The sequence below is a fragment of the Alligator sinensis genome, unplaced genomic scaffold (genome assembly GCF_000455745.1).
Source record: "Alligator sinensis unplaced genomic scaffold, ASM45574v1 scaffold665_1, whole genome shotgun sequence".
NCBI lineage: Eukaryota > Metazoa > Chordata > Crocodylia > Alligatoridae > Alligator > Alligator sinensis.
Genome location: NW_005842034.1, coordinates 271,918 through 294,992, shown reverse-complemented (window position 1 = coordinate 294,992; position 23,075 = coordinate 271,918). Strand labels below are relative to the sequence as shown.

At 41.3% G+C, this 23,075-nt stretch overlaps 1 protein-coding gene across 5 annotated transcripts in view; it reads right to left on the bottom strand.

Annotated features, from left to right (window-relative positions):
* SEMA4D (semaphorin 4D) overlaps positions 1-23,075 on the bottom strand; it is a 77,208-nt gene that overhangs the window by 28,224 nt on the left and 25,909 nt on the right. For all 5 annotated transcript variants that reach the window (XM_006022391.3, XM_006022392.3, XM_006022389.3 and 2 more), the window contains 11 exons: positions 22,676-23,067; positions 18,231-18,376; positions 15,422-15,484; positions 14,085-14,183; positions 12,277-12,370; positions 10,366-10,479; positions 8,907-9,058; positions 6,657-6,832; positions 6,384-6,540; positions 5,107-5,329; positions 3,382-3,497 (listed from right to left, as the gene is read on the bottom strand). In XM_006022391.3, coding sequence (XP_006022453.1) covers positions 3,382-3,497; positions 5,107-5,329; positions 6,384-6,540; positions 6,657-6,832; positions 8,907-9,058; positions 10,366-10,479; positions 12,277-12,370; positions 14,085-14,183; positions 15,422-15,484; positions 18,231-18,376; positions 22,676-22,769 — 1,434 coding nt within the window. In that variant the 5' untranslated portion in view covers positions 22,770-23,067. The remainder of the gene's footprint in view (positions 1-3,381; positions 3,498-5,106; positions 5,330-6,383; positions 6,541-6,656; positions 6,833-8,906; positions 9,059-10,365; positions 10,480-12,276; positions 12,371-14,084; positions 14,184-15,421; positions 15,485-18,230; positions 18,377-22,675; positions 23,068-23,075) is intronic.

Here is a 23,075-nt window from a genome sequence, read left to right as displayed (position 1 = left end):
AGGGGGGGGGGTGTACGGCTGGACACGGAGCAGGGAGGTGGAAATGGTGCGTGGGCAGGAACAGAGTGCCGCTGCCTCTCAGGAGCAGGACCAGCGCAGGTCAGAGAAACTCACTGGGCTGGGGTAAGGGCAGCGGTACCCTTCTGCAGGGTGGGGAAGCTCACCGGTTGGTACGTGGCAGCAGTGGCCATCGCATGCGAGCTTCCCCACCCGACAGAGGGGTGCCACTGCCCTCACCCTGACCCAACCGGTGGCAGTGCTCCGTCCCTAACTGCCCACACGTACCCCCTAGGACCAGTCCAAGTACCCTCAGGGGTACACGTACCCCCAGTTGACAACCCATGTTCTAGATAAAGTTTCAGCCACGTTGTCTACAACTTATGATTTGTAACAAGAGTGAAAGAGGATTTTTTTTTTGAGAATCCACTCAGTACACACAGGACTCTAAAACAGGCTATTCCTATATTTTAACCTGACTAGTTTGTCACAAGAAAAGCAGGGGTTTGAAGCCTCCAAATTCAGTCAAGACAAGTCAGTGTGATTTATGACTTTTTTTTTTTTTTTTTTTTTTTTTTTTTTAAATCGGTAAAACAGAAATGTTGAGGAAACATTTGCAAAATATATCTGGAGCCTAAAGCTTAGTAGGCTAACACTAACCACTAACATTTGAAAGAACAGGGAACTAAAGAAATGTGTTAGCTTCGTACACAAGCTTAGGACATAATATTCCAAGTAGAAAAGGTATTTATTTTGCATGAGAAGCTCATGCACACCTATAAGCAGGATTCACACCAGCACATGGTCAGACAAGAAGAATGCAGTGACGCAGGTTTGGAGAAGATGGGATCAGGAGGTCTGGTTCACAGTTACTATTTAAAAAAAAATCAGTATCTGCTTTTAAAAAAAAAAGCACATATTGCACAGCTCTGCCATTGTATCTCCCTCTACTTAGAAATGAAAATATTTGTTATTAAGTTGCAAGTGGCAGGAAACTACTAAGTGCATCAATTTTCTGTTGTCTATGGGTAGTTATACATGCCAAGCTATATTTAAATAAAAATGTGTTTGTTTTTTTATTTTTTAATTTCTAACTTTTATACAGTTTACCATAGGGAATACTGAATTCAAATTATATTGTTTAAATAAGTGACGTCTCAACAAAATTAAAAGAAAAAGGGGGGAAAAATGTCAATAAGTTATTAAAATGAATTTAAACACCATTTTCTCAATGATATATTATGACATTAAAAAGTTCTTGTCATCAAGGATCTTCTGATTATAGTAACCTCTAATATTGTACTTTGTAAGATTTTCAACTGTGACATAATGCAAGTACATATCTGTAAAGGTGCACCATACATTGGTCCAATATCGGATTGGCACTGATACAAAGAAAATTGACTATATTAGAAATCGGCCTGAAGTGGCTGATAATTTGACTGCTAAATGCCTGCGCATGTGTGTAGCTGCAAAACAACACACAGGCAGAGAGGAGCACAGCTCAGCAGCTTTCAGAGCTGCACACAGCTGGTAAGTCTGTTGTGGTGGAAGGGGAGGGAAGGGGCGAGGGGGGGCAGATCAGTGCCCCCCACAAAAAGAGGGAGTGGGGCAGGGGCAGGGGCAGGCACTCCCCAACCAGGGTGGGGCATGGGACAAAGCTGTGACTTGTCTGGATCTGCGCAGGGCCCTGGCGGGGTGGGCTGCAGCTGCAGGCTGGGGCCAGGGCTGTGCTAGGCTCTTCCTGGCGGGGCAAGGCTGGGCCATGCTGCATTTGGGGCAGGCAGCGGCACTGGGAGGGGTGTTATGGGGTGGCTAGGGTGAAATCTGGGGTGGCTGAAGCCCCCCACCCCCATAGCCCACTCCCAGTATTGCTGCTGCCCGCCCTGAGTGCAGTGTGGCCCAGCACCCGCTGGGAAGAGCCCAGCAGCATTCTGCCCTGCCCCGCACAGATCCAGGGACACACAACCCTCCACCCCACCCCTCCCCCATGTCCTCCCGGGGTGCACGCAGTGGCCGGGGGGCCCCCCCCCCCCTAGTCCTGCACCCTGCTCTGCTCCGGCTGGGCAGAGTCTGCCCCAGCCCCACTCCCTCCCTCACTGCAGGGGGTATTGATCTGCTCCCCACCATGCTCCTTCCCTCCCCCCCCCCCTTCCATCACAACAGACTTACCAGCTGCACACAGCTGTATCAGAAATCAGATCGGTATTGGCCGAACTGCCTCCTTAAAATCGGCTATCGGTATCAGCCCCCAAAATGTCTACTGGTGCACCCCTACGTATCTGACACTGAACAATTTGAATAGAATCTACAAAGAAGGAATACTTTATCCTACAACACATGCATTAAGAAGAAAAAAAGTGTGCTCTCTGTCTGTTGATTTTCCCTTCATCTTCATGAAAATGGGGGAGCCTTCCCTATGAAAGAGATGCTAGAAAAATACAGCTTTTTGGAAAAAAAAAAAGAGGCAGCCCTGGTAACCTACAAATTCCAGTATCAGATTCAGCACAAGAAGGCACAGGTTGTCTTTGACACATACTGGTGACCTCTCTAATACCTTCTCTAATTTCAGGGCACTTGCTAAACAAGATGAACATGAATCATGAGCATCAGCATGATCAACACAAACATTAGGATCATCATTTCTCATTTAGAAAAAAATGATTCATCCTCATGGAGCCCAAAGTTTTTAAAGAATTGAGGAGTCAGTGTTGCAATCCATTCCTGATTAAAGTAATTCCACTGATGTCTATGCAACTGTATGAGAAGAGTCAAACATTACTCTCACTGATAAGGGCTTGTTTGGCCAGGTGTCTAACTAGGGTACAACACACACACACAGACTAGCAATCAAATAATTACCTCACAGAATACTTCCTTAGAGTTTAGGACAGAGATCAGCAACGTTTTGGGGCAGAGTGCTAAAAACACCTGCAACCTCAACTTGTAATATGTTGGCATGCCAGGGGTGGACGGCAAGAGAACCACAAGGCGCCTGATCCTTGTTGTGGCAGCACAGCCCCAGCTCCTTCCCTGCCATCTGCCCCAAGACATGTGCACCAAGCAAAATGCCTTCACATGCCATGCTCTGGCACCCATGTTAGGAGTTGCCTACCCCTGGTTTAGGACTCGGAGGAATTAATTTTTTTTTCAGTAAAAATTGCAGAGGAGTTTGGGAAAGTGAATGCAACAACCCATGTGAGAACATGAGGAGGAAACTTGTTAATACACCTGTTCTTTATATAAAATACTTTGTGAAAAAATCCTGTAAAATTTAAAGTAATGAAAATAAACTGTAACTTCTAGGATCAGAAAGAGAATGACATCCCTGATACAGAACAGTAAAGACTGGATTAAGAATTCCATAAAAACATTTTCCCTTACCATTTTTGATGAAAGCAGTAATGTCTGAACAGGCTCAAAATCTGGGAAAAGTTGTGTTTCTTCAATGATATGCATTCCATTTTCATAGCTGATAGCTTTGTGAAGGGCTCCTCGATCTGAAATAGCCAAGTGAGTAACTTAGTACGATCCTCAAAAAGAATATGGAAAAAAAAAATAGGTGAAGCGCTTTCAACCAGTCATAGAACTAAACCCTAACACAGAGGTATAGAAACACCTCCCATTTGTAGTCTACAAACATAAAATAGGTACCTAAATATCTTTGAGAATTTGGGCCGAAGGGACCTGCTCAACATCAATCCATGGCTAAAAGAAGAGCTGGAACCAAAATCCAGATTTTCAAATGATCTGGATTTTCAAATGATCTGGTCATTTTCAAATGACCTTAATACTAGATTATGCATCTTTGGGGCTACATCTACAGTTTAATCATTAGTTTATACTAAAAGAACTTCGTCCAACCAAATTCTGCCTCAAATAGTCAGTTCTGCTCAATGAACTGAGCTAGTAATATATTCGTTTTAAAACGCTACATTATTGCTATAAATGTATTCAGTTGATTTTTAACTGTGGTATAACCCTTAACATTTTCATTTAATTGCATTTTAGCTATACTAACAGCTAAAAAGCTTTCCTTGTTCCTAAATTATGCTTCATCACTGAATGACAAGACTCTTGTCAGATATGTCCAATTTGTCTTATTTTCAAAACGTTGTAACATCTCCATATATATTTCTAATGTTCATATTCCCTTCCCATTTCATTGCATGTAATCTATGCCTACAATTTTTTGCATACTAAGCACATTTCTTATTCATAGTATCCACTTCAGTAAATGAGTTGCCTCACTTGTTTTGCACCACTGAAGACTAATTAATCAAACACTATGCATAAAAGATTTGGGGGGTCAGGTGGAAGGAGGGAAGAACTGTTCCGAAATGGATAGACAATGAATTAAGAAAAGTATTAAAATATCTTTTTTTTGTTGTTAATCGTATGTCAAATCTGATCAGGCTTCTTAGAAGGGTATAACTTTGAACTCTCCATGATTTCAAAATATATTAATATATGCTTTGACACAACTAGAAGGAATAAGTACCTGCTATAATTGTGGATATCAAATGATCACAAGAGACCAGTTTAAATAAAGCATAGCCTTAAGCATGGAAGTGCCTAAGGTTTCATCAGTATGGCATGACAGGCTTGCAAGGTGGAGAGAACAATTTGCTCTCTGAACAACTTGTGTGGTACTCTATTTAAAAGTTATCTGGTCCAGCACTTCAGAACAGCTGTTTAGAGAATCTAACTGGGGAAATGGACAAGCAGGAGTTTCAAGTGAAACAAGAATCTACAAAAACTTGACTTCACTCTGTAGCTTCCTGGGAGTCATTCTAATTAACAAGTTACAGGTCTTTAGGCAGACAACACTGCCCTTGGCTACTCCTACTGGCCCTCACCCCTGCTGATACAAAAGGGAGTGAAGGAAGAAGACAGTCAGTGTAGGGGACCCCTGTACCTCTACAATGAAAATGCTTTTTTCTGTGGCAAAATTTCACAAGCCAACAGTGAGAATGCCCCTCACTTTCTTCAAAGACAGGGACATTAACAGATCGAATTGCTTTGTAAAAGGCAAGGCTCCAATTCTATCTGAGCACAATATATTTCAGCCTACTGTACAAACACAAAGTTTGTGTCTTCTGAACTCACCTGTACCAATAAACATGACATCATACACAGTGCCATTCAGCGCTTTAACTCTGTCTACCACGATCTGTGTATATTTCACATCTCGTTTTACTAATCTGGGTCTGTCCCCTATTGGGGTCACTGAGTTATCCATTAGAGGGTGGTCTTTAACAAACTGTAGAGTTTTGTCTGGTAAATTCAGAGAACTTGTGTAGTTTGCTGATCTGGCTTCATTGTTTATGCACTGGCAAAAGAAAAACATAATGGTGAAATCCTATCATTTGCTTTCATACATGACATATAGTTAACAACAGCTCTATCCTTGTCCTTGGAAGTATAAATTTATAAGATAAGGTAGGAATGTGAGCTCCCTCTCTAGTTCTCTTCTTCATTACTCTGTTGCCCATAACTACAAGGAGGACACAATCTTCAGTTTGATTCTAAACCACTACCTTGTTACTACTGATAAACCAAAAAGAGAGATTTAGTTTTGAAAAGTTCACTTATCAGAGCACAGTTGCATTATTTTTTAACAATGGGTCAAATATTTAATACATAACTTTAAGAAAGGCTGTTTAATTCACCTTTGAAAAAAGGCCTTCTGCTTAAAAATATGGAATTTCAACTATCAGTAATATATCCCTTTAAAAAAAAACCTCTTGAACCTACTGTACATTGCAACTTACTGAATTACACAAACATTGATCTCAATTTGTAGGAGGATGGCTGAACAAACATCTCATACATTGACACAACCAAAATATATATTTAGAATACCCACCTGCCTAGGCTTCACGATTATAAAAGCTATACTTAGCCTACTCTGTCACCACCATCTACTAATATGAAAGCAAAAGCCACAACTTACAAGGAGAAATGCATGGAAGGGAATAATATGTTTGCTACAAGAAATGCTGCATCCTAGCAAGGAGTTCAGCTGAATCCAGTGCAATGACTTATAGGCAAGCAGTACAGGAATGTGCAATATAATTGCTTTATACTTCCACAATGCACTATAACACCTATTTGGAAATCTGTTACAAATATAATGAAAATAGGAAAATTGTGTCCAACTCAACTCAAGTGTTATAAGTAGGAATCCCTTCACTGCAGGATGCAAACTTCAGGATCAGTTAGTAAATAAATTGAATTAAAATGGCTTTCAAAGAAATGTATCCATATCACACCAAATTTATCAACTATAACCCTATTTTGACATTCTCTCTCAAATGTTATGGTTTCTCTTTTGGGTTCCAGACAGCAGAACTGCTGCCACGTCTGAATCTATCTATACTTACAGCTCCAGGTCGAGGTTTAGGAATCTCCCCATTGTATCGTACCCACTTCGTATGAGACTGTTCTACAGTGGCACTCTGCATGTACTTTCCTTTGGAGAAAACTTCTTCCACATTTGACAGCTTGTATGCACACACTGCAGATAGCCCCACATTATTCCTACAATTAAAGAGTGAAAATGTTACCCTTTCAGTGCGCTGCAGTAACCAGCTGAGATTAAAACAATTTAAAAATATATTTTAAAAATTAAAAATGGAAGGCTATGCATCACTCACAGTTGTGGGATAAACACTCCGTATATGACTGGTTCCCTCAAACTTGGAGACTTAAGAATGAAAACATCATTGATAACGTTGAAAATCAAATTCCTATCAGGTATGGTGCAAATCAATCTAGCTTTGAGAAAAGAGCTCCATTTTTTCTGCAAAGTTCTTAATCCACCTTGGTCCCTCTTTTAAGTTGGGGAGAGTGGCAGAAAGAGGAAAAAAATAAAGATAGGTTTTATTTTTTAAATAAAAGGATCAGTACATAGCAAATACCAGAACGCAGAGTAACTGCTATCTAAAATTTATACCAAAGTCCTATTTTTTAAAATATAAATGTGCCAGAAAACAAACAGGATGCAACAAAAACACACTGCCTTTTATTATTTTTGTTAAAAATAATTTTTGGATTCATCAGGAATAAGGTAGAACAGTTTCTGTGAAGGACATTATAGAGCCAAATTCCATTCTCAAATACTTTGTTCAGATCTGCAGCAGCTCCATCAGTTAAAAGTTACTTGGGATACAGATGTATTATCTGCCTGCCAAGCCCATGACCACCGCAGAGGAAATAAGCCCCATCTATCCACTGCCACTCTGTATGTATCCAGGCCCTACATTCAGGAAATATGTATGTATGTCTATCTATATTGATATCGATATATAGATATACCTATACAATATCTGTATCTAACTATATCTATATATAGTTTACAATGGTCCTGTTACCTAAGAGCAGTTCTAAGCTATATACAGTGCCTAAGTGCCAGGCTTGGGTGCACATAGAATGGAAACAAGTAGGTGAGGCTTACTGCCTTGATGGTAGCCCCAGGCTCAGTAAGCAGATATGACTTTTACAGACACTACTGAGTTCAAATTTTAAGGAAGCAAGATGAGACTTGGAAAAGAAACACTTGCATTATAGTACTGCTCAGAAAATGTTGCTCAGCATGGAGTTTTAACAATAAAAATGCACAATGATGAGCAATTTTTAATCAATTTAGGTGCAATATACCTGCACTTAAGAAAGAATGTCTATCAGCTGACCAGCTCAAAATAAAATATAAGCTCCAACCCTGCAAACACGTATAGATGTCAAAGTTTACTCGCATGAATGGTTTCATTGGGAGTCACCAGGCACGGAGGCCTCAGTTACAAATTTCAAAATATCCTCAAACTACTCTATAAGAACAGCTAGCTGACAGCAAAATTCCAGCTAGGATTTCCTGCTTTTTATTCAGGGTCATTATTTAAAATGATTGGTAAAGGTTGCTATTTTCAAAAGGCAATGAACTGTTTGGGTTGGTTTTTTTTTTACCTCTTTTGCAACTAGTGAATGCTTAGGTTTTAGGACCTGCCCCTAGTTCTTCTTCTGTGCTACTCTCATTTTAAAGCACAGACAAGCTGTAAACAGGCAGAGGGTCACAGTAACAAGCCCGAAGTAAATTTGCCTTAAGCTGCTAGCACAATGGAAACCTTGTGCTCAAAGCCAGCGTTAGTTATTGGCATTTAAATTATGACATGCAAGGCAAAACAACAAAGCCAAAATGAAACATTTCAATCTTCTCAACATGAAACATTTATACAATTTCCTGTTGAAAATGTTGATCAAGTAGATACATTCCAATGAAATGCTTCAGTTCCCACAGAATCAGCATTTTTCAAAGGAAAACCGTTCCCTACAAAAATTTTAACAACCTCCGTTAAGCAGATACTCAACTCAGCCTGCTTCATTCAGATTTAAACACATTAAGCACGACAGAATCAGGCTGCTGATGACTGGATTCTTCCAGGCTATGACAGCTGTCTATGGAGGTGCCCCCTGCCACACAGCAGTCCAGAAACTAGCCATCTCTATGCAAGAAGGCTTTATTTGGGTTATGTGGAATCTTTTTTAAATAATTCAGACAAATCCCAGACAACCACCTCAGGACCTCAATTCTGCTCCAAATGAAGCAACTTTAAGTGCCAAAAAGTTCTGTATTTTATCACACAGATGGAAAGGCCAACATTACTACTTTTTTAGCTAGGACTCGCTCACCTGAACTGCAGGGTTAGCTTAGAGAAGTATTTTTGTTCGCAAACACCAGCTACTCAAACACAAACTAGAATTATTTTTAAATACAGAAGATTAAATCTGAACATTTAATTTGCTGAGAATGAACCTGATCATTTTCTAAACAGCATGTCAAATATCCAGTATTTTTCTGTAGATGTTATCTTAAAAGTATATTGGTGCAAGGAAATAAAATTGTGCCTCACCTTACAAACTCTAGCTATTCTTGGAATCATCAGCTTGCCAACAAATTCATATTCCACAGACGCCTCGGTGAAAAAGAAGTATACTTTGTCATCTTCCCCATCTGTGCTATTTTGATCTGCTCTTATCACATCAGCAAAAACAAAATTGGGCTCTACGGATACAAATAAAGAAAAGCAGTCTACATTAATTGCTACTCTTTCGTTTATGTACATTCCTCTTGGAGTCTCTCCAGGGCCCCTTTCTCCCAAACCCCATGTCTTCTGGAGGTCTCTAGAAGAAACATGAGATAAGAAGGGGGAAGATATACATTGTGCTTCAATCTCCTCTGAGATTTAAAACTCCAAACAAGCTACAGGGATTGGTCTTCTGCCTGCCCAGTGAATGCCTAGAGCCCAAGGAGTCCACACAGTCCTTCTGAATATCCATCCAATATACTCCTAGGTCCAGCAGGCTTGGAGTAGAGGACCAAAGCTCATGCTCACATTCTTGCAATCAGATCTTTGATCATAAAGCAGAATGCAAAGAAGTTTAAGTAAACTTCAGACTTCCAAAAACAATGCAATTCATTTTGTTTTCCTTAAAAAACCCACAAATACCTAAAACTTGAACTTTATACTGTTATGCAACAAGGTGAAAAACTCAACATTATAATGGGCACATCTACACGAAACGCTACTGCGTAGTTGTTACTGCACATTTATTTAGTACTTTTATTAACAAGTACTAAATAAATACACAGTAACCACAGTTAATGCGCAGTAGTACCAGCAAATGTCTTTTAAGTGACGCTACTGCACAGTAGCCTAATAATACTGCGCTGTAGGATATTAGCACTGTCCATGCTATGACGCGCTACTAAGCAGTATTTTTTGGCTACTGTGCAGTCAGTGTCTCACGTAGGCAAGCCCCATGATATTGTAAAAAGTCCTATAAACACAAAACATGAATAAATTGCAGTTTTCAAGCTATGAGCTATGGTCTTAAACCCAGCTGACTTTGCTGTGTATAGGCTTGATCTGTCTGCCTTTTTTATTTAGTTTTCATAACAATTCAAACAATCCTTTGAACATGTATGTTGCAATTCATTTCAAAATTAAAAACTAAAAGATCATGTTCTTTCTTGTTTGGCTCTGTCCTAACCTAGCAAGGTTAAAGGTAAATGAAGAAAGAAATTACTGTAAACTTTTGAATCTGGTCAAAACCTGTATATTCTTATGCTGATATATTACAAAATTGCTTTTTTATTTGTGTATTCATTCTCAGATTTCAAAGTACCAATGTCCAATAGACCTCTCCTTTCACAATGGGAGGGGCATAAGAGGACAGATCTCCCTGTCTGGCCTTCTTTCATCTCAGTTTGGAGTGTTAAATGGGGAAAGATGGCTGAAAGGTTGGGAAATGTTCAAAATTAAAAACTTTCAGAAGAAAACTGATTCAGTTATTTTCACAGCTGCTTACCATTAAGCCAAGGTATTGCATATTCTGTTCTCAATGGACTCTGATGAGAGTGTCTGGAAATAATAGGTTCACTTCCCAAGAAGTTGTAGGAAGTTCCAGAGTAAAGCTCTCCATCTTTAACATAGTGAATGAAACATATTTCAAACCATATTATGTATTAAAGAACAGGGTACGGAAATATTTCAAAACAAGTCTTTAAAGAGTATATTAGCTTAAATCCTCACCAAGGGAAAACAATAGGCATTACCTCTCTATTGCCTAAGATATACTTTTACTGCTGAGACTTTCTCTCTAAGTATTTTTAAAAATAATACACTTATACTTAGTTGGTTATCATTTTAATACAACAGTGGCATAAAAATTACCAGGACTGCTCCTGCAGTACTTGATAACTAGGGATCCTGGCTTTCTTTGTTTAAAGAATCCCAAATTCTCTGATAAAAAAATCCCAGATTCTCTGATTAAAAACCTCAATATCTGTGTTTTTTTATAATTAAAATGAAATACCACTATAGGTATTAGTTGAACACAATGTTCTATTGATAAATTTACAATTTTAAAGCAATTTAGAAGCCTACCAGTGCTTCAATCATTACAATAAAATCAATTCTAAACACCAACACATTTTGGCATTTGATTTTGTTTTTTTTATCATGGAATATCAGAGCTCCCCCTGCCCGCTTTGCTCACCAGGATGCAGGTCCAGCTGCAGCTGTCACCCCTGTTGCTTTGTGGTGCTGAGCAGCCCTCACATGCCAGTGTCCTGCTCCTGCCAGTGCCCGTGCCCCTCACTCACCCCTGGTCCTGTTCGTGCTCCTCACCCTGACTCTCAGCCCCACTGGCCCTGCCAGTGCCTCTCATTCCTGATTTATTGCCCCTCACGCCCACCAGCCCTGCCGATGGCCCTCACTCCCAACCCGCAGCTCCCTAGCCCTGTCGATGCTCCTTACTCCCAAACCGAAGCTCTCTGGCCCTGCCAGTGCTCTTCACTCCCAACCCACAGTCCCCCTACCCCCCAGCTAAGCTGGCGCACCTCATTTCTGACCCACAGCTCCCCATCCCTGCTGGTGCCCCTCACTCCCGACCTACAGCCCCGCCTCATTCCCGACTTGCAACCCCCCACCCCTGCCAAGTGCCCCTCATACCTGACCTGCAGCCCCTGGCCCTGGTGGTACCCCTCACTCCTGACCTCCAGCCCTGCTGGTGCTCCTTACTCTCAACTTGCAGCCCCCTGCCCCTGCCTCCCCCAGCTCTGCCAGAGTGGGGCCCAGCTGCCAGAGCTATGGGAACCGGCAACTGCATGCTGCCTGCTCAATACCCCACAGGCACCAGTCACAGCTGGCCAGCAGGGCCCAAGCTCCAGCTTCCGTGCATTGGAGGCGGTGACAGCAGAGTGAAGCACGGAGCCTGGACCCCTCCCTGCCCCCCAAAGGCAGCACAGCCAGAGTGGAGCTGAGCAGAGTCCATTGCAGGTGGCAGTGTGGGAGGATGTGGGCTGGCGCTGTGGGTTTAGGGGCTCCCTGCCCTGCTGACTTTCCTCTAGGGGCCTCTGCAACCCAGCAGGTGGTTGCAATGGTGGCTGCAACCCAGCAGCCTCCCAATACAGGAGGCTGGAGCAGGACGGCTTAGAAAGATTTTGGTGAATGAATGAGTGAATACTTCAAATGCACAAACTGAAAACCCTAGACATTTCTAAAGAATGAAAACCAAAACCAAAAATTGTTAGAGTAAAAATGACCAATTGTTTCATCTTTTATTTAACACTTTAAAACTAATTATGCAATGCAATATTTTTATAGATGCTAGATAATTAAATAACAAACACAGTAATGGATCATATCATGAGGAAGAGTGAAGAGAGAGAATCCAAGATTGTATTATTGATGAGGCAGTTAAAAAGTTTGAACTTACCAACCATAACTGATGTGTAGCTGTGGGCAGGATCAAATGGACATCTACCTTTACCATCTTCATTTTTACCTCCAAGTTCAAATGACATTAAATTCTACAAAGAATTAATTTTTGTTAAATCAAAAGATTTACATGCTTTCCTCTAATGGAAACAAAACACATAATCAAGTAAAAAGTAATTGTGAAAAACAATGTAAAACTATAATTTACTGTACTGTATCATTCATACTCAGCATGAAAAGGCACTTAAAAATGCCATAAACCAAATTTAAAAAAATGCACCTTATGAAGTTAGAGAGAAAATGATCCAGGTGACTAAAGATTACAGAAGAGCAGAGAAAGATAGTGAAAAGAGCTCTAAACTTACTAAGAGGTCCAATAAAAAAAATAATCCCATTGAGAAGATAGAGATGGTAAAGAATGAAAAAACAGAGTAAAGAGTTGGGTATCAGGTCACAGAAACAAGTCGGAAAATGAGAGATATGAATACCAGAAGTCCCATTTATGAGGTGGAACTGGGACTGGAGTTAAGATAGAAAAAGTCCACTAATGGGTTGTGATCTGATTCTACATTTAAAATGGAGGGGGCGGGGCAGCAGGGAGTAATCTGGCTGCTACTTTACAGACCCCTTGAAATTAAAAGTGTAGGGATTTTGAGAAGACCACAAAAACTGTGAACGACAGCAACAATGAGAAACAATCTATGCATAAGTAAATAAGTCACAATCAAGGTAAGGAACATACACATTCTGACACTATTCTGGAGGTGATGGTAGACAGAGTTGCACACAAGTCAGACAAATAAAGTCATAGTCTAACGTAATTCCAACATTTCTAATTTGGGAACAATATAACACCTAAGTTTAGGATAGCGCTAGCCAAGTCAGAGACCCAGAAAAGAGGATTTTTGATTTTAAGCCACAGGATCATTTGGAAGCATTCAAAAGTATGAAGACATGGAATATCTCGTAGTTGACAAAGACAGGAGTTGGAGAGAATTCAGAGAGAAAGAGAGGAAAATATCAATACAGCTTTAAATGATATATTTCTGCTAATGAGAACATTTGTGTCAACAGATATAATAAAAGGAAAGCTTTAAAGTAAACGGTATCCAGTTTTGGAGCCCCACTAAGGAAAGGATATGGGCAAATTGGAGAGAGTCCAGCAGAAGGCAACAAAAATGGTCAGCCCTCGAAAGCGCATGCCCTCGATCACTGACTTGTGTCAGGGGGGGGCACGTGCTGATGAGAGGCACCAGACACCCTTGAGAAGCACTCAAAAGGCACCAGACACCCATGGAACAAGGAGCAATGGTCTCAAGTTGCAGCAGTTTAGGTTAGTGATTAGGAAAAACTCTCACAAGGAAGGTTGTAAAGTACTGAAACAGGTTACCCAGAGAGGTAGTGGAATCTCCATCCTTGGTTTTTAAGACCCGGCTAGACAAAGCCTTAGCTGGGATGATCTAGTTGGGGACGGTCCTGCTTTGAGCAGAGGGTTGGATTAGATGACCTCCTGAGGTCCATTCCAACCCTAAATTTCTATGATTCCATGGTTTAAACTTCTGTTAATAATAAGGCTGAATCAATAGTTTGTTAAAGGTTTTGGAAAGAAACCCTGAAATTAACCTCCAGTCTCTTCACTGTTATTGTGAAAAAAAAAATCATGATCTCAGTCACTAAAGAACTATGACTAGCACTGAAATTCCAGTTGCCTTAGGGAAAAGATGAAATCATCAGATACACCTTCCTCTCATTCATTTTAACTGATTTTAAAGTTATTATAAGGCAAGAAAACATGCCCACACTTACCAGATAATCGCAGATGGGCTGAAATGCATTAGTTCCACACACATACAGGAAAGTATCATTCAGCTGTTGCAAAACACGCACGTAGTTAAGACACTCTGTCTGTAATGCAGAAGGAAAACATAAAAGCATTGTGATCAGCCACAACTTCAACATTTTGATAGGAACATTAGCTGACTAAAACTGAATGTTCAACTCTTCCGTTGCTGCTAAAAACAAATATTTCTCACATTTAAATGACATAAGGTTTGGGGGATGCCACCATTACTAAGACAAGAGCTCCTTATCTCATTATCCAAGATCTCTGATTCTACAGTATCAAGTTTCCTACAACTTTCATTGTGCAACTATTTTCAGTGCACTCCTCAACATAGTTTAGTACCTAGGTATCATTCCTACTGTTCATAGTTAAATTATGTATTCAGTTCATTGTGAAAATGAACTGAATTTAAATCTCTTACCACAGAGAAGTTAAGTCCAGGAGTATGACCAGCCAACAGTGGGGGGGAACAAAAAAGATATTTTGACTACTCTTGCCAGCTGAGCAGTAAGTCCATAAGGACCTTGAGATGGCATACAATCTTGACATTCAGAAAACATACTACCTCAAAAGAGGATAAGTCACAGTTTAGAAACTGGGGCTATGATATATATATATATATATATATATATATATATAAGCAAGTATGGTATATAATCAATATATATATATAATCTTAGAGACAACAACAGACCTTCAGTCAAGGAGGAAAAGGCTGAAAACCAGAATCACCAAAAAACACTGCTTGGCAACTTACACACAGCTATTTTAAAGTACTCTTAAATTAAGGTACCACAGCAGTCTAAATTCTCTACTAATAAAATTAGTATTCCAAGACTAATTTTGGCATGGCAAAGCTTTCAGAGATTGTTATGCATATCAAACATATGGAACAGTAGTAGCATTTGTGCTCCTTTCATGTCCACATTAACATCCTCCAACACCCCATATTCCCCTCCCCTTTTCCCCAACTCTACACAGACATGCCATTCAAAGGTCAAGTGTTCACTACAAACCTCTTGAAACACATGCACACAAATTAAACAGTCATTTTGTTAAAATAGATACATTTAATATAAAGAATAAAAAAGGTGAGGGTCATGAAAAGATGAGAAAAGTAAAGGAGATTAAGTCATTCAAATGCAAAACTATATTTGCGGTAGTGTTCAGAAAATCAGTTTTCTGAAATTATTTAAATTTTTAAAGACATTAATAAATAAATAGCAACATTAATCACATTCTTGAAAACATTTTGACAGTTAAGTTTTTAAGATTTCCCTCCCCTAAGCAACAAAGTCACCTGCTTGGATTTGCCCTTGTCCGCACATCTACTCTTTTTTTCTTCAGTGACCTTCCAATATAACTGGGGAAACAAGCAAAACAAAGGCAGGTTCAGTGCACTTCACACTCGTTTGAGATCTATCAGTGGGCCATGCAGAATATTGACAACAGATGATTTTTAAGAGAGCTCATTGCAAATGCAAGTCACTTTACAAATAGCTGTCACAGATCCCAACGTCTTATCCTCTGGGGAGGTGACATTTCCAAATGCATGTGCAACTAATGGAGTTCTCACTGACAGCCAGTATCTCTCAGGGTTCAACAAAAAGATATTCCATGACATTTCTCAAATTATTAACAAAGCTCCCAGTGCTATATTTGTTAGGAAAATAAATGATAGTTTTGGGGGTGTTCACAGACTGAAGTAGAGAAAATGAATTACATAATTATTTTTGGAAAAAATGTCAATACATGCAAATAATTCATGGACTACAATACAGTATAGGTAGGAAAAGGTTTTGATGGTTACACATGTTGTCATGGATACTGGACGGCATTCTATGTAGTAAATGTGTCTCCTGCTGTTTTGTAGTGTTCAATTCTGAAGGGAGACCAGTTTTATAGACGGGAAAAATCAGTATCATCACTGAAAGTATTTCCTTACACCCCTTTGTTAATTAAACTTAACTTTTGAACTGTTTTCAAAGCCACCCCATGTAAGATTCGGTGCTATGTTATAAATAAAAATAATAATAATAATAATAATAATAATAATAATAATAATAATAATAATGTCTCTGCTATAGCACAATGCAGCATCATATACAGACCTCCAAGCTATCCTGGCTACTGAAAGCCTAGCCATGTTAACAAAGCACTTTGACTGATTAGACCTGTTAAGCAGTAGAATATATTAGTCTGGGTAAAGTGTTACTCTAACATGGCAGACAAGGTTCTTTGGGTGAATCTGATATCTTTAATTAGAGCAACTTAAATAGTTGGAAAAAAATATTTAAGCAAGATTTCAGGTTTAAAAACCCTTTGTCAGGCTGAGGAAGTTGGTGTGTGCGGACGGCTGCCAACCCAGTTTTGGCAAGCTGTCGAAGGCCACATGAGTAGCCCTGCCCATTGACAGGTGCCCCACCCCCTGGAGACCATCCTGGGACCAATGTCTCAGGGCCAGCGCCAGTGGGGCCCAGAGCGGGGCGCAGGCTGGCAGGGGTTTGTGGAGCCAGGTTGGGCTGCACAAGCAGGGAAGGGGGGAGCTGGCCCAGCTCCACAGAGCCCCTGCCAGCCGGGACCCTGTACTCCTGCCACCCTGCTCTGGGCCCTGCCGGCACTGGTCCTGGGACACCGGTGCAGGCCCCGTGCTGCTCCTGGCTCCTGCACCCACTCACTCCCAGTAACCCCCCAGTCCCACGGTACAGGCAGGGGGCTCTGTGCAGTCCCAATCTCCACTCACCGGCAGGGAACAAGCTGGTGCTGAACGCAGGAAAAAGAGGCTCCTTTCCCGCCCCGTGGACAATGCCCCATGCTGCAGCCACTCACAGCCCATGTGGGGCTGCCTTTGCCCGCTCAGGACAGCCCCATGCGGGCTGTGAGCAGCTGCAGCACGGGGCACTGGCCACAGAGCGGAGGAGGGGCTGCTTTTCCCCCATGCTCAGCACCAGCTTGTTTCCTGCCAGCGAGCAGAGGGTTGGGGCTGCACGCAGCCCCCCCACCTGTAACGTAGGGCTGGGGGGGGATACTGGGAGTGAGCAGGCATGGGAGCCAGGCAGGAGTGTGGGGCCCACACCAGTGTCCCAGGGCCAGCACCGGCAGGGCCCAGAGCAGGGTGGCAGTAGTGTGGGGTCCCAGCAGGCAGGGGCTCTATGGAGCCGGGTCAGCTCCCCACTCTCCCTGCTGGTGCAGTCCCGAGGGAGAGGAGCTGAGCAGGCCCGTCCCGAGGATTGGGGCAATACCCATGGTCCTCCCCTGCCCCGCCACTTCTTACCCAAGTTTCCCATGCTGGTGCAGCCACAAGGAGCCACGTGGTCCCAGGCAGGCACTTCAGGCTGGGGAGGGGTGGGGCCAGGCAGGCCCTGCTGTTGCAGGAGCCTGCCGGGGCTTCCCCTAGGTTCTACTGCCCCTAGCTCCTGTCATCTTTGACAGGAACCAGGGACAAATAAATATTAAGTTTCTAAACTTTTTTAGGGAACCTGAGGGCCGGATTTTGCCCACCCCTGTTCTAATTCAAGCCACACACCCCCTATGCAGCAGCTTGAAAAGGGGTTGTTGGAAGGCAGCCCTGCCTGCCTTCTCTGCCCAAACCTGAAGGAATCTCCCCACAGATGAGGGATTTTGGGGGCCCCTCTATGACACTGGCTCTTTCATTCACCATAAAAAGGGCTGACATGCCCTTCATCTTCCTCTGTTTAAAATCAAAATAGCCAACCAAAGCTAAACCTTCATATGTAAATATATTTGAGAGAATTAAGCAATTATTTCCCCCTAGATTTTGCTCCACGCTAGGAATCCAATCATACTACAAATTGAGCGTTTTGCAGACCAATGCCTGGCTTTGTAACTGAATGATACAGCAAGATGGCAGCCAGTCTGTAGACCAAATCCACTTTCAAATGTATTTTAATCTGGTGATAACCATGTAGGTGGCAGGATACTGAAAGATGTGCAAGACTCATTTGTGGTTGCAAAGATAGGAACGATGGCATATACAGTATAGCTACCCAAAATATACCATCTATTATAGGAAAGATAAACAACAACAATTTTGGACACAATTTTTTTTTTTTTAACAGGAAAATAGGAGGTTAAAAAGGTATACTCACCTCATGCTGTTTTTCAGCAATATTCAGTGAATTTAATGCAAAGATAACTTCTCTAGCTCCTACATATAAAACATCTTTGTCTTCACTTAGCAATAAGGTTGAATAGTTAAACACTTCTGGTGACTGAAAATGTACCAGCTGTACTTCTGTTAACATAAAAGGTTAAATGATTATTATTCCTGACAAAGTATTACTAAAGGACAATATTTACTAACATTTTTTTTCATCTGTGTAATTGCTGGTGCTGAAAACTGACATCTTAAAAGCAACAAAACCCATCATAAAATCTTATATTACAGTCTGGCTGGGGAAGGGTGGGGAGAACACAACAGGAAGCTTAGTTAAAACCTGGGTTCAGTTAGCAACTCTAGGCTGCAGCACTGATGTATACAGTATGAATGAATCTCAGTATAAATGAATATCTGAGATCTGAGCTGTCAAATGAAATTTTATTGACCTCTGATATAACAAACTATTCCATATGTTTGTTGTGTTATTTCATATTCTTGCACACATAAATATGCACACAACTACACACAAAAACATCAAAATGCTAGGAGGTTTGCCTTTAAACTGCAGATTTCTACTCAACTCCTAGTTAACCCTTCTCATGCTTGAAAAAAGTTGTAGCCTACACACCCTAGATACAAAGGATAGGGTTAGGTAACAAACAACCATTATCCACATTCCTGAAACTAGTATCCAAACTAGGACAACTTGGCTAAGCACAGACTGAGGGCATTAGCGGCAGGTTAAATAAGTTGAAAATGACCGCCCAATATCAGGTAAGTCAGGATGGGGGAGCTTGCAGGGAGTTGGGGGGGGGGCAGGTGCGATTTGTGGGAGCGATCTCGGGGATGGGTGGGTAGGTGTGATCCATGGGATGTTGCTGGGGTCCAGGAAGGCCTGGTAGGATCAGGAGAGCTCACAGGATGTTGGGGGGGCTTGGAGGCCAGGAGCTATTTTTAGACCCCCAACATCCCCCAGGTAAACCTACACCCCCATCCATCTGGCTCTCCCCCCAACCCCCACTAAGACTTCCTTACTTAGTTCCAGCAGCAATGAATGCTGACAAAAGCAGCAGCACCCAAAATGGCTTGCAGGATGGGGGTTAGGGGGACTGGCGGATTGGGGGCGGGGAGACAAAAAATAGCTTGGTGCACAGCAGTGAGGGGATGCGGGGGTGAAAAGCGCAGCTCTGGGGCTGGAGACGGAGACTGGGTTTTCCTAACCCCAGTGCTGCACAGGGGAAGTGTACAGAAGTTCCATGTACTGGTTTGACCTAAATCAAGTAAGTTTGACACTACATTGATCCAGTTTAATCTTAAACTGTGTTCCACAATTTTTAGACCGATTTGTGTGCATGGAAATTCTGTATAGTTACAGGTTTAGACTTAATTCCAGTCACTGAGACCAGCTTAATTTGTTCCAGCCACAGCACATAATTCTGAGAATAGCCCCATGTTCTTGCAGTGAACTGCTTTATTCTCCTCAGTGGTAGTGACACCAGGGTTTAAGTACAGGCATTTGGGGAGGTGAAATGGGTTCAAAATGGCCACTCAGTTTAAACTTGGCTCATACTGGTGCCAACCTTATACAATCTTGGAAATGTTCAGGGATTATATTTGTAAATGAATCAACATTAGCACTACCATCCACTTGATTTATGCAATCTGCCAACTAGAACTACTACAAAAATGTGGGAGAATCAAAGGCCAGGTACAGACATTACACTTTTACCAGTATAAGTGATCCAAAACCAATCCATACCCATAATGCAGCAGAAGTTCAGCACACAGACTGATTTAAAAATGGTGGAACCCAATCTAAGATTTGCACCCTCCCCCAAACAAAGGGTGAATGTGTATTCTGTTTGCTACTGATCTAAACTACACCGCTTACAAAAAACTGTGCACCTTGCACAAAAAATTCCACCTTGGGGTTTTTGAATGTCAGTACCTAGCCATTATGTCTAAAAAAGCTATAATGCTTACATACACTATTTTTCCCAACGGCAATACAACATATACAATAGCTTCTCCTGGTGGGGAGAGGGGGTTGCTAATAAACAGGAGTATTTCCAGAAGTGTATTTAAATTGTGACCCTGATTTCAATAATATTCTTCCTACAATTAAGAAACTCTCTTCAGTATTTGATATCTTTGCTTACACTGGTCCACAACAAAGGTCTTTTATGTCACTAAAAGCGTATGTTAACTATTTCCCCTTCATATGTCAATTTATCTAGACACCTGATCATACGCCTAGGTTGACAAACTGAAGAGATCAAAAGTAGCTACAACCCCAGTAGCCCTTAACTTCGCAAAAGCAAAGGGGTGAAAGATACCTGGGTATCTGTGGATTCTCCACCCTGCCCCATCCAAACCTCACCACCCTGCAAAACTTTCCTTTTAACAGTATTTTAACCTTCCACAGTATTACGAGAGAGATAAGCCTTCACTTAACAATGAACCTGACCTCAAAGGCTTTATGACTGATAAAGAGTAACTGTAAGTATAAATAAAATGGTTGTGCAAAGCATACAATACTATACATTGACACATTCCAATAATTGCTAAAAGGTCTTGAATAGTAAGAGGCTTCTGCACTGACAATATACTCTAACATTGTATCATGTCTGTGTAACTTAGATGGGGTGTGATCAGAGTCCCACTGAAATCAATGGGACTTTGTGTCATATTCACACCACAATTCGAGTTGTACTATGGAATGTAAGTGTAAATAGAAAGGAGAAGGAAAATAGTTACTGTGTATGTAGAACAGCTGTATTTCAGTATTAACATGGCACTAACTTCACAACAAGGAACTGATTATTCAGTTCTCTCCACAGACCAAAATAAATGCAACTAAGCTTTGTCTGGAAAATCTTGTGCCACACACATCTCATTAGGAAGGCATGATTTACAGCTAAACAGACTTGGACAGGTTTGTTCATAAACCTGAGTGTTAATAAATCTGTTTAGAAGCTTCTGTCCAGGACAGTATTTCAGATTATGCAAGCAAAGAAACCTTTACCATATGCACTTCTGATAATCTCTGTACTGTAGATAACTTTTGCTTATTTGCTAACAAACATGAGACACCCTTCCTTCCTAATCAATCCCGCAAATCCTGAACACAGAATAGAAGGAGCAGTAAATCTGGCATCCACCCTAAATGACCTTTAGCAACTTCACTGGCCTAAATGGTGCTAAATTCCCCAACATCCAGGTTCATTCAAGTATCCACAAAGAGCTTAGCAACAAGAGGCAAAGATTGACTCTCTTAAAAAAAGGAGCACAGTTTTCCTTAACACAGGGCATGTCTACATGAGATGTTTACTGTGAAGTAGACTTATTAGCTCGCTAGTAAACATCTCGGCATCTACGCATGGAGAGCTATTAGGCTGAAGTAAACTAATAAACTAATTTTTTACCCCGTAGCAGCACACGTGTGGACACTGACCTGACTGCTGGGTCACGCGGGTGCTTCACTGCAGGGGCTGTCTGCTAGCTAGCCCCCACCCTGAAGCACCCTTGTGCCCCATCCAGCCAGCCTCTCTGCAGTACGCTGTGCTGGGTCAGAGCAGCCCTGGGCTCCGCCTGGGAGCAATAATCTCCGGCATAATAAGCACCAGAGTTTATTGTGTTGCCTTCATATGCTTGTGTATACACACCCACAGTGTGTCAAGTAAGAAAGAAAGAAATAGTAACCTAAACAAAACAAAGTTAAAAATATTATTGTACACTGGGATCTGTAGGTTTTTCCACAGCAAACAAGATCTGAATCAACTTGTTGACTAAATACTTTAAGGCACGATTCCTACCCTCCCTTGGACTTTTCAGGAGTTTCTAATGCTATAAAAATGCTTGATTAAGCATTGTCTCTTGGTTGCTTTATATACCATATGTAAGCTAATCATCTGGGGGGGGGGTTTCATATTGCAAACAGAGATATAGGAATCTTCAAGGTACTTTTCACAATGTTGCTGTGTTGCCATATTGGGCACAAAAGCTGTGAATTAGGTAAGCATTTGTATATTGACCCTTTTCTTTGCAAGGAAAATGTAGCTCAAAAACCTTCAAAAGTGACCAGTGATTTCAGTTTAGGGTGCTAAAGTTTAAACTTATTCAAATGGCTTGATATTCAAAGAGTGAATGATGAGCACTTTCTGAAGGTCAGTCTCTTTAAATGGGCTCAAATTGGGCTCCCAAAATCATTAGTAATTTTTGAAAATGTGCCCTGATCATTATAAAACTTCAATGAAACAGCCAACAATTAGGCAAACCCTCAGTACTATAAATGTCTAGAGGGAAGACAGGATGGCAACAAGATGGCAAAGTCCACTTCACCTCAATTTCCTGGGACTGCTTCAAGAAACTACATAAAAATCAAACACAGCATGAAAAAGGCATATATTGCTCTTCTTAAGTCGCTGCTCTTACCTCTGTGCTCCCATGTGATCCTGGGCACTGGACCAAATGCTAGTGCTGCTCCAAGTAATAAGCTCAAGACTGCAAACAACAGAGTCGGAGCCATGTTAAGTGTCCTTGCTGTATGGAAGTTGGGTATCTGTAGTAGGTAACTTGTTTGGCAGAAGAAACCTTCAACTCCAAAAATTAGGTTACAGGACAGATATTGCTGAACTCAACGAAGATTGACAGACAAATTAGAACGATGTTCCCAAGTGTATGCTTCCAATAGATTACTTCTTCAAAGGAACACACATTTTTCAGGAGTCTGAATACAGAGACTGCCCACTCTTTCCACAGTGTGTCTCAGAAACTCTTCTGTCTTTTAAGAACATTCTTCTGCTTTGTCTCGAGATTAAACCACACTGAAGAG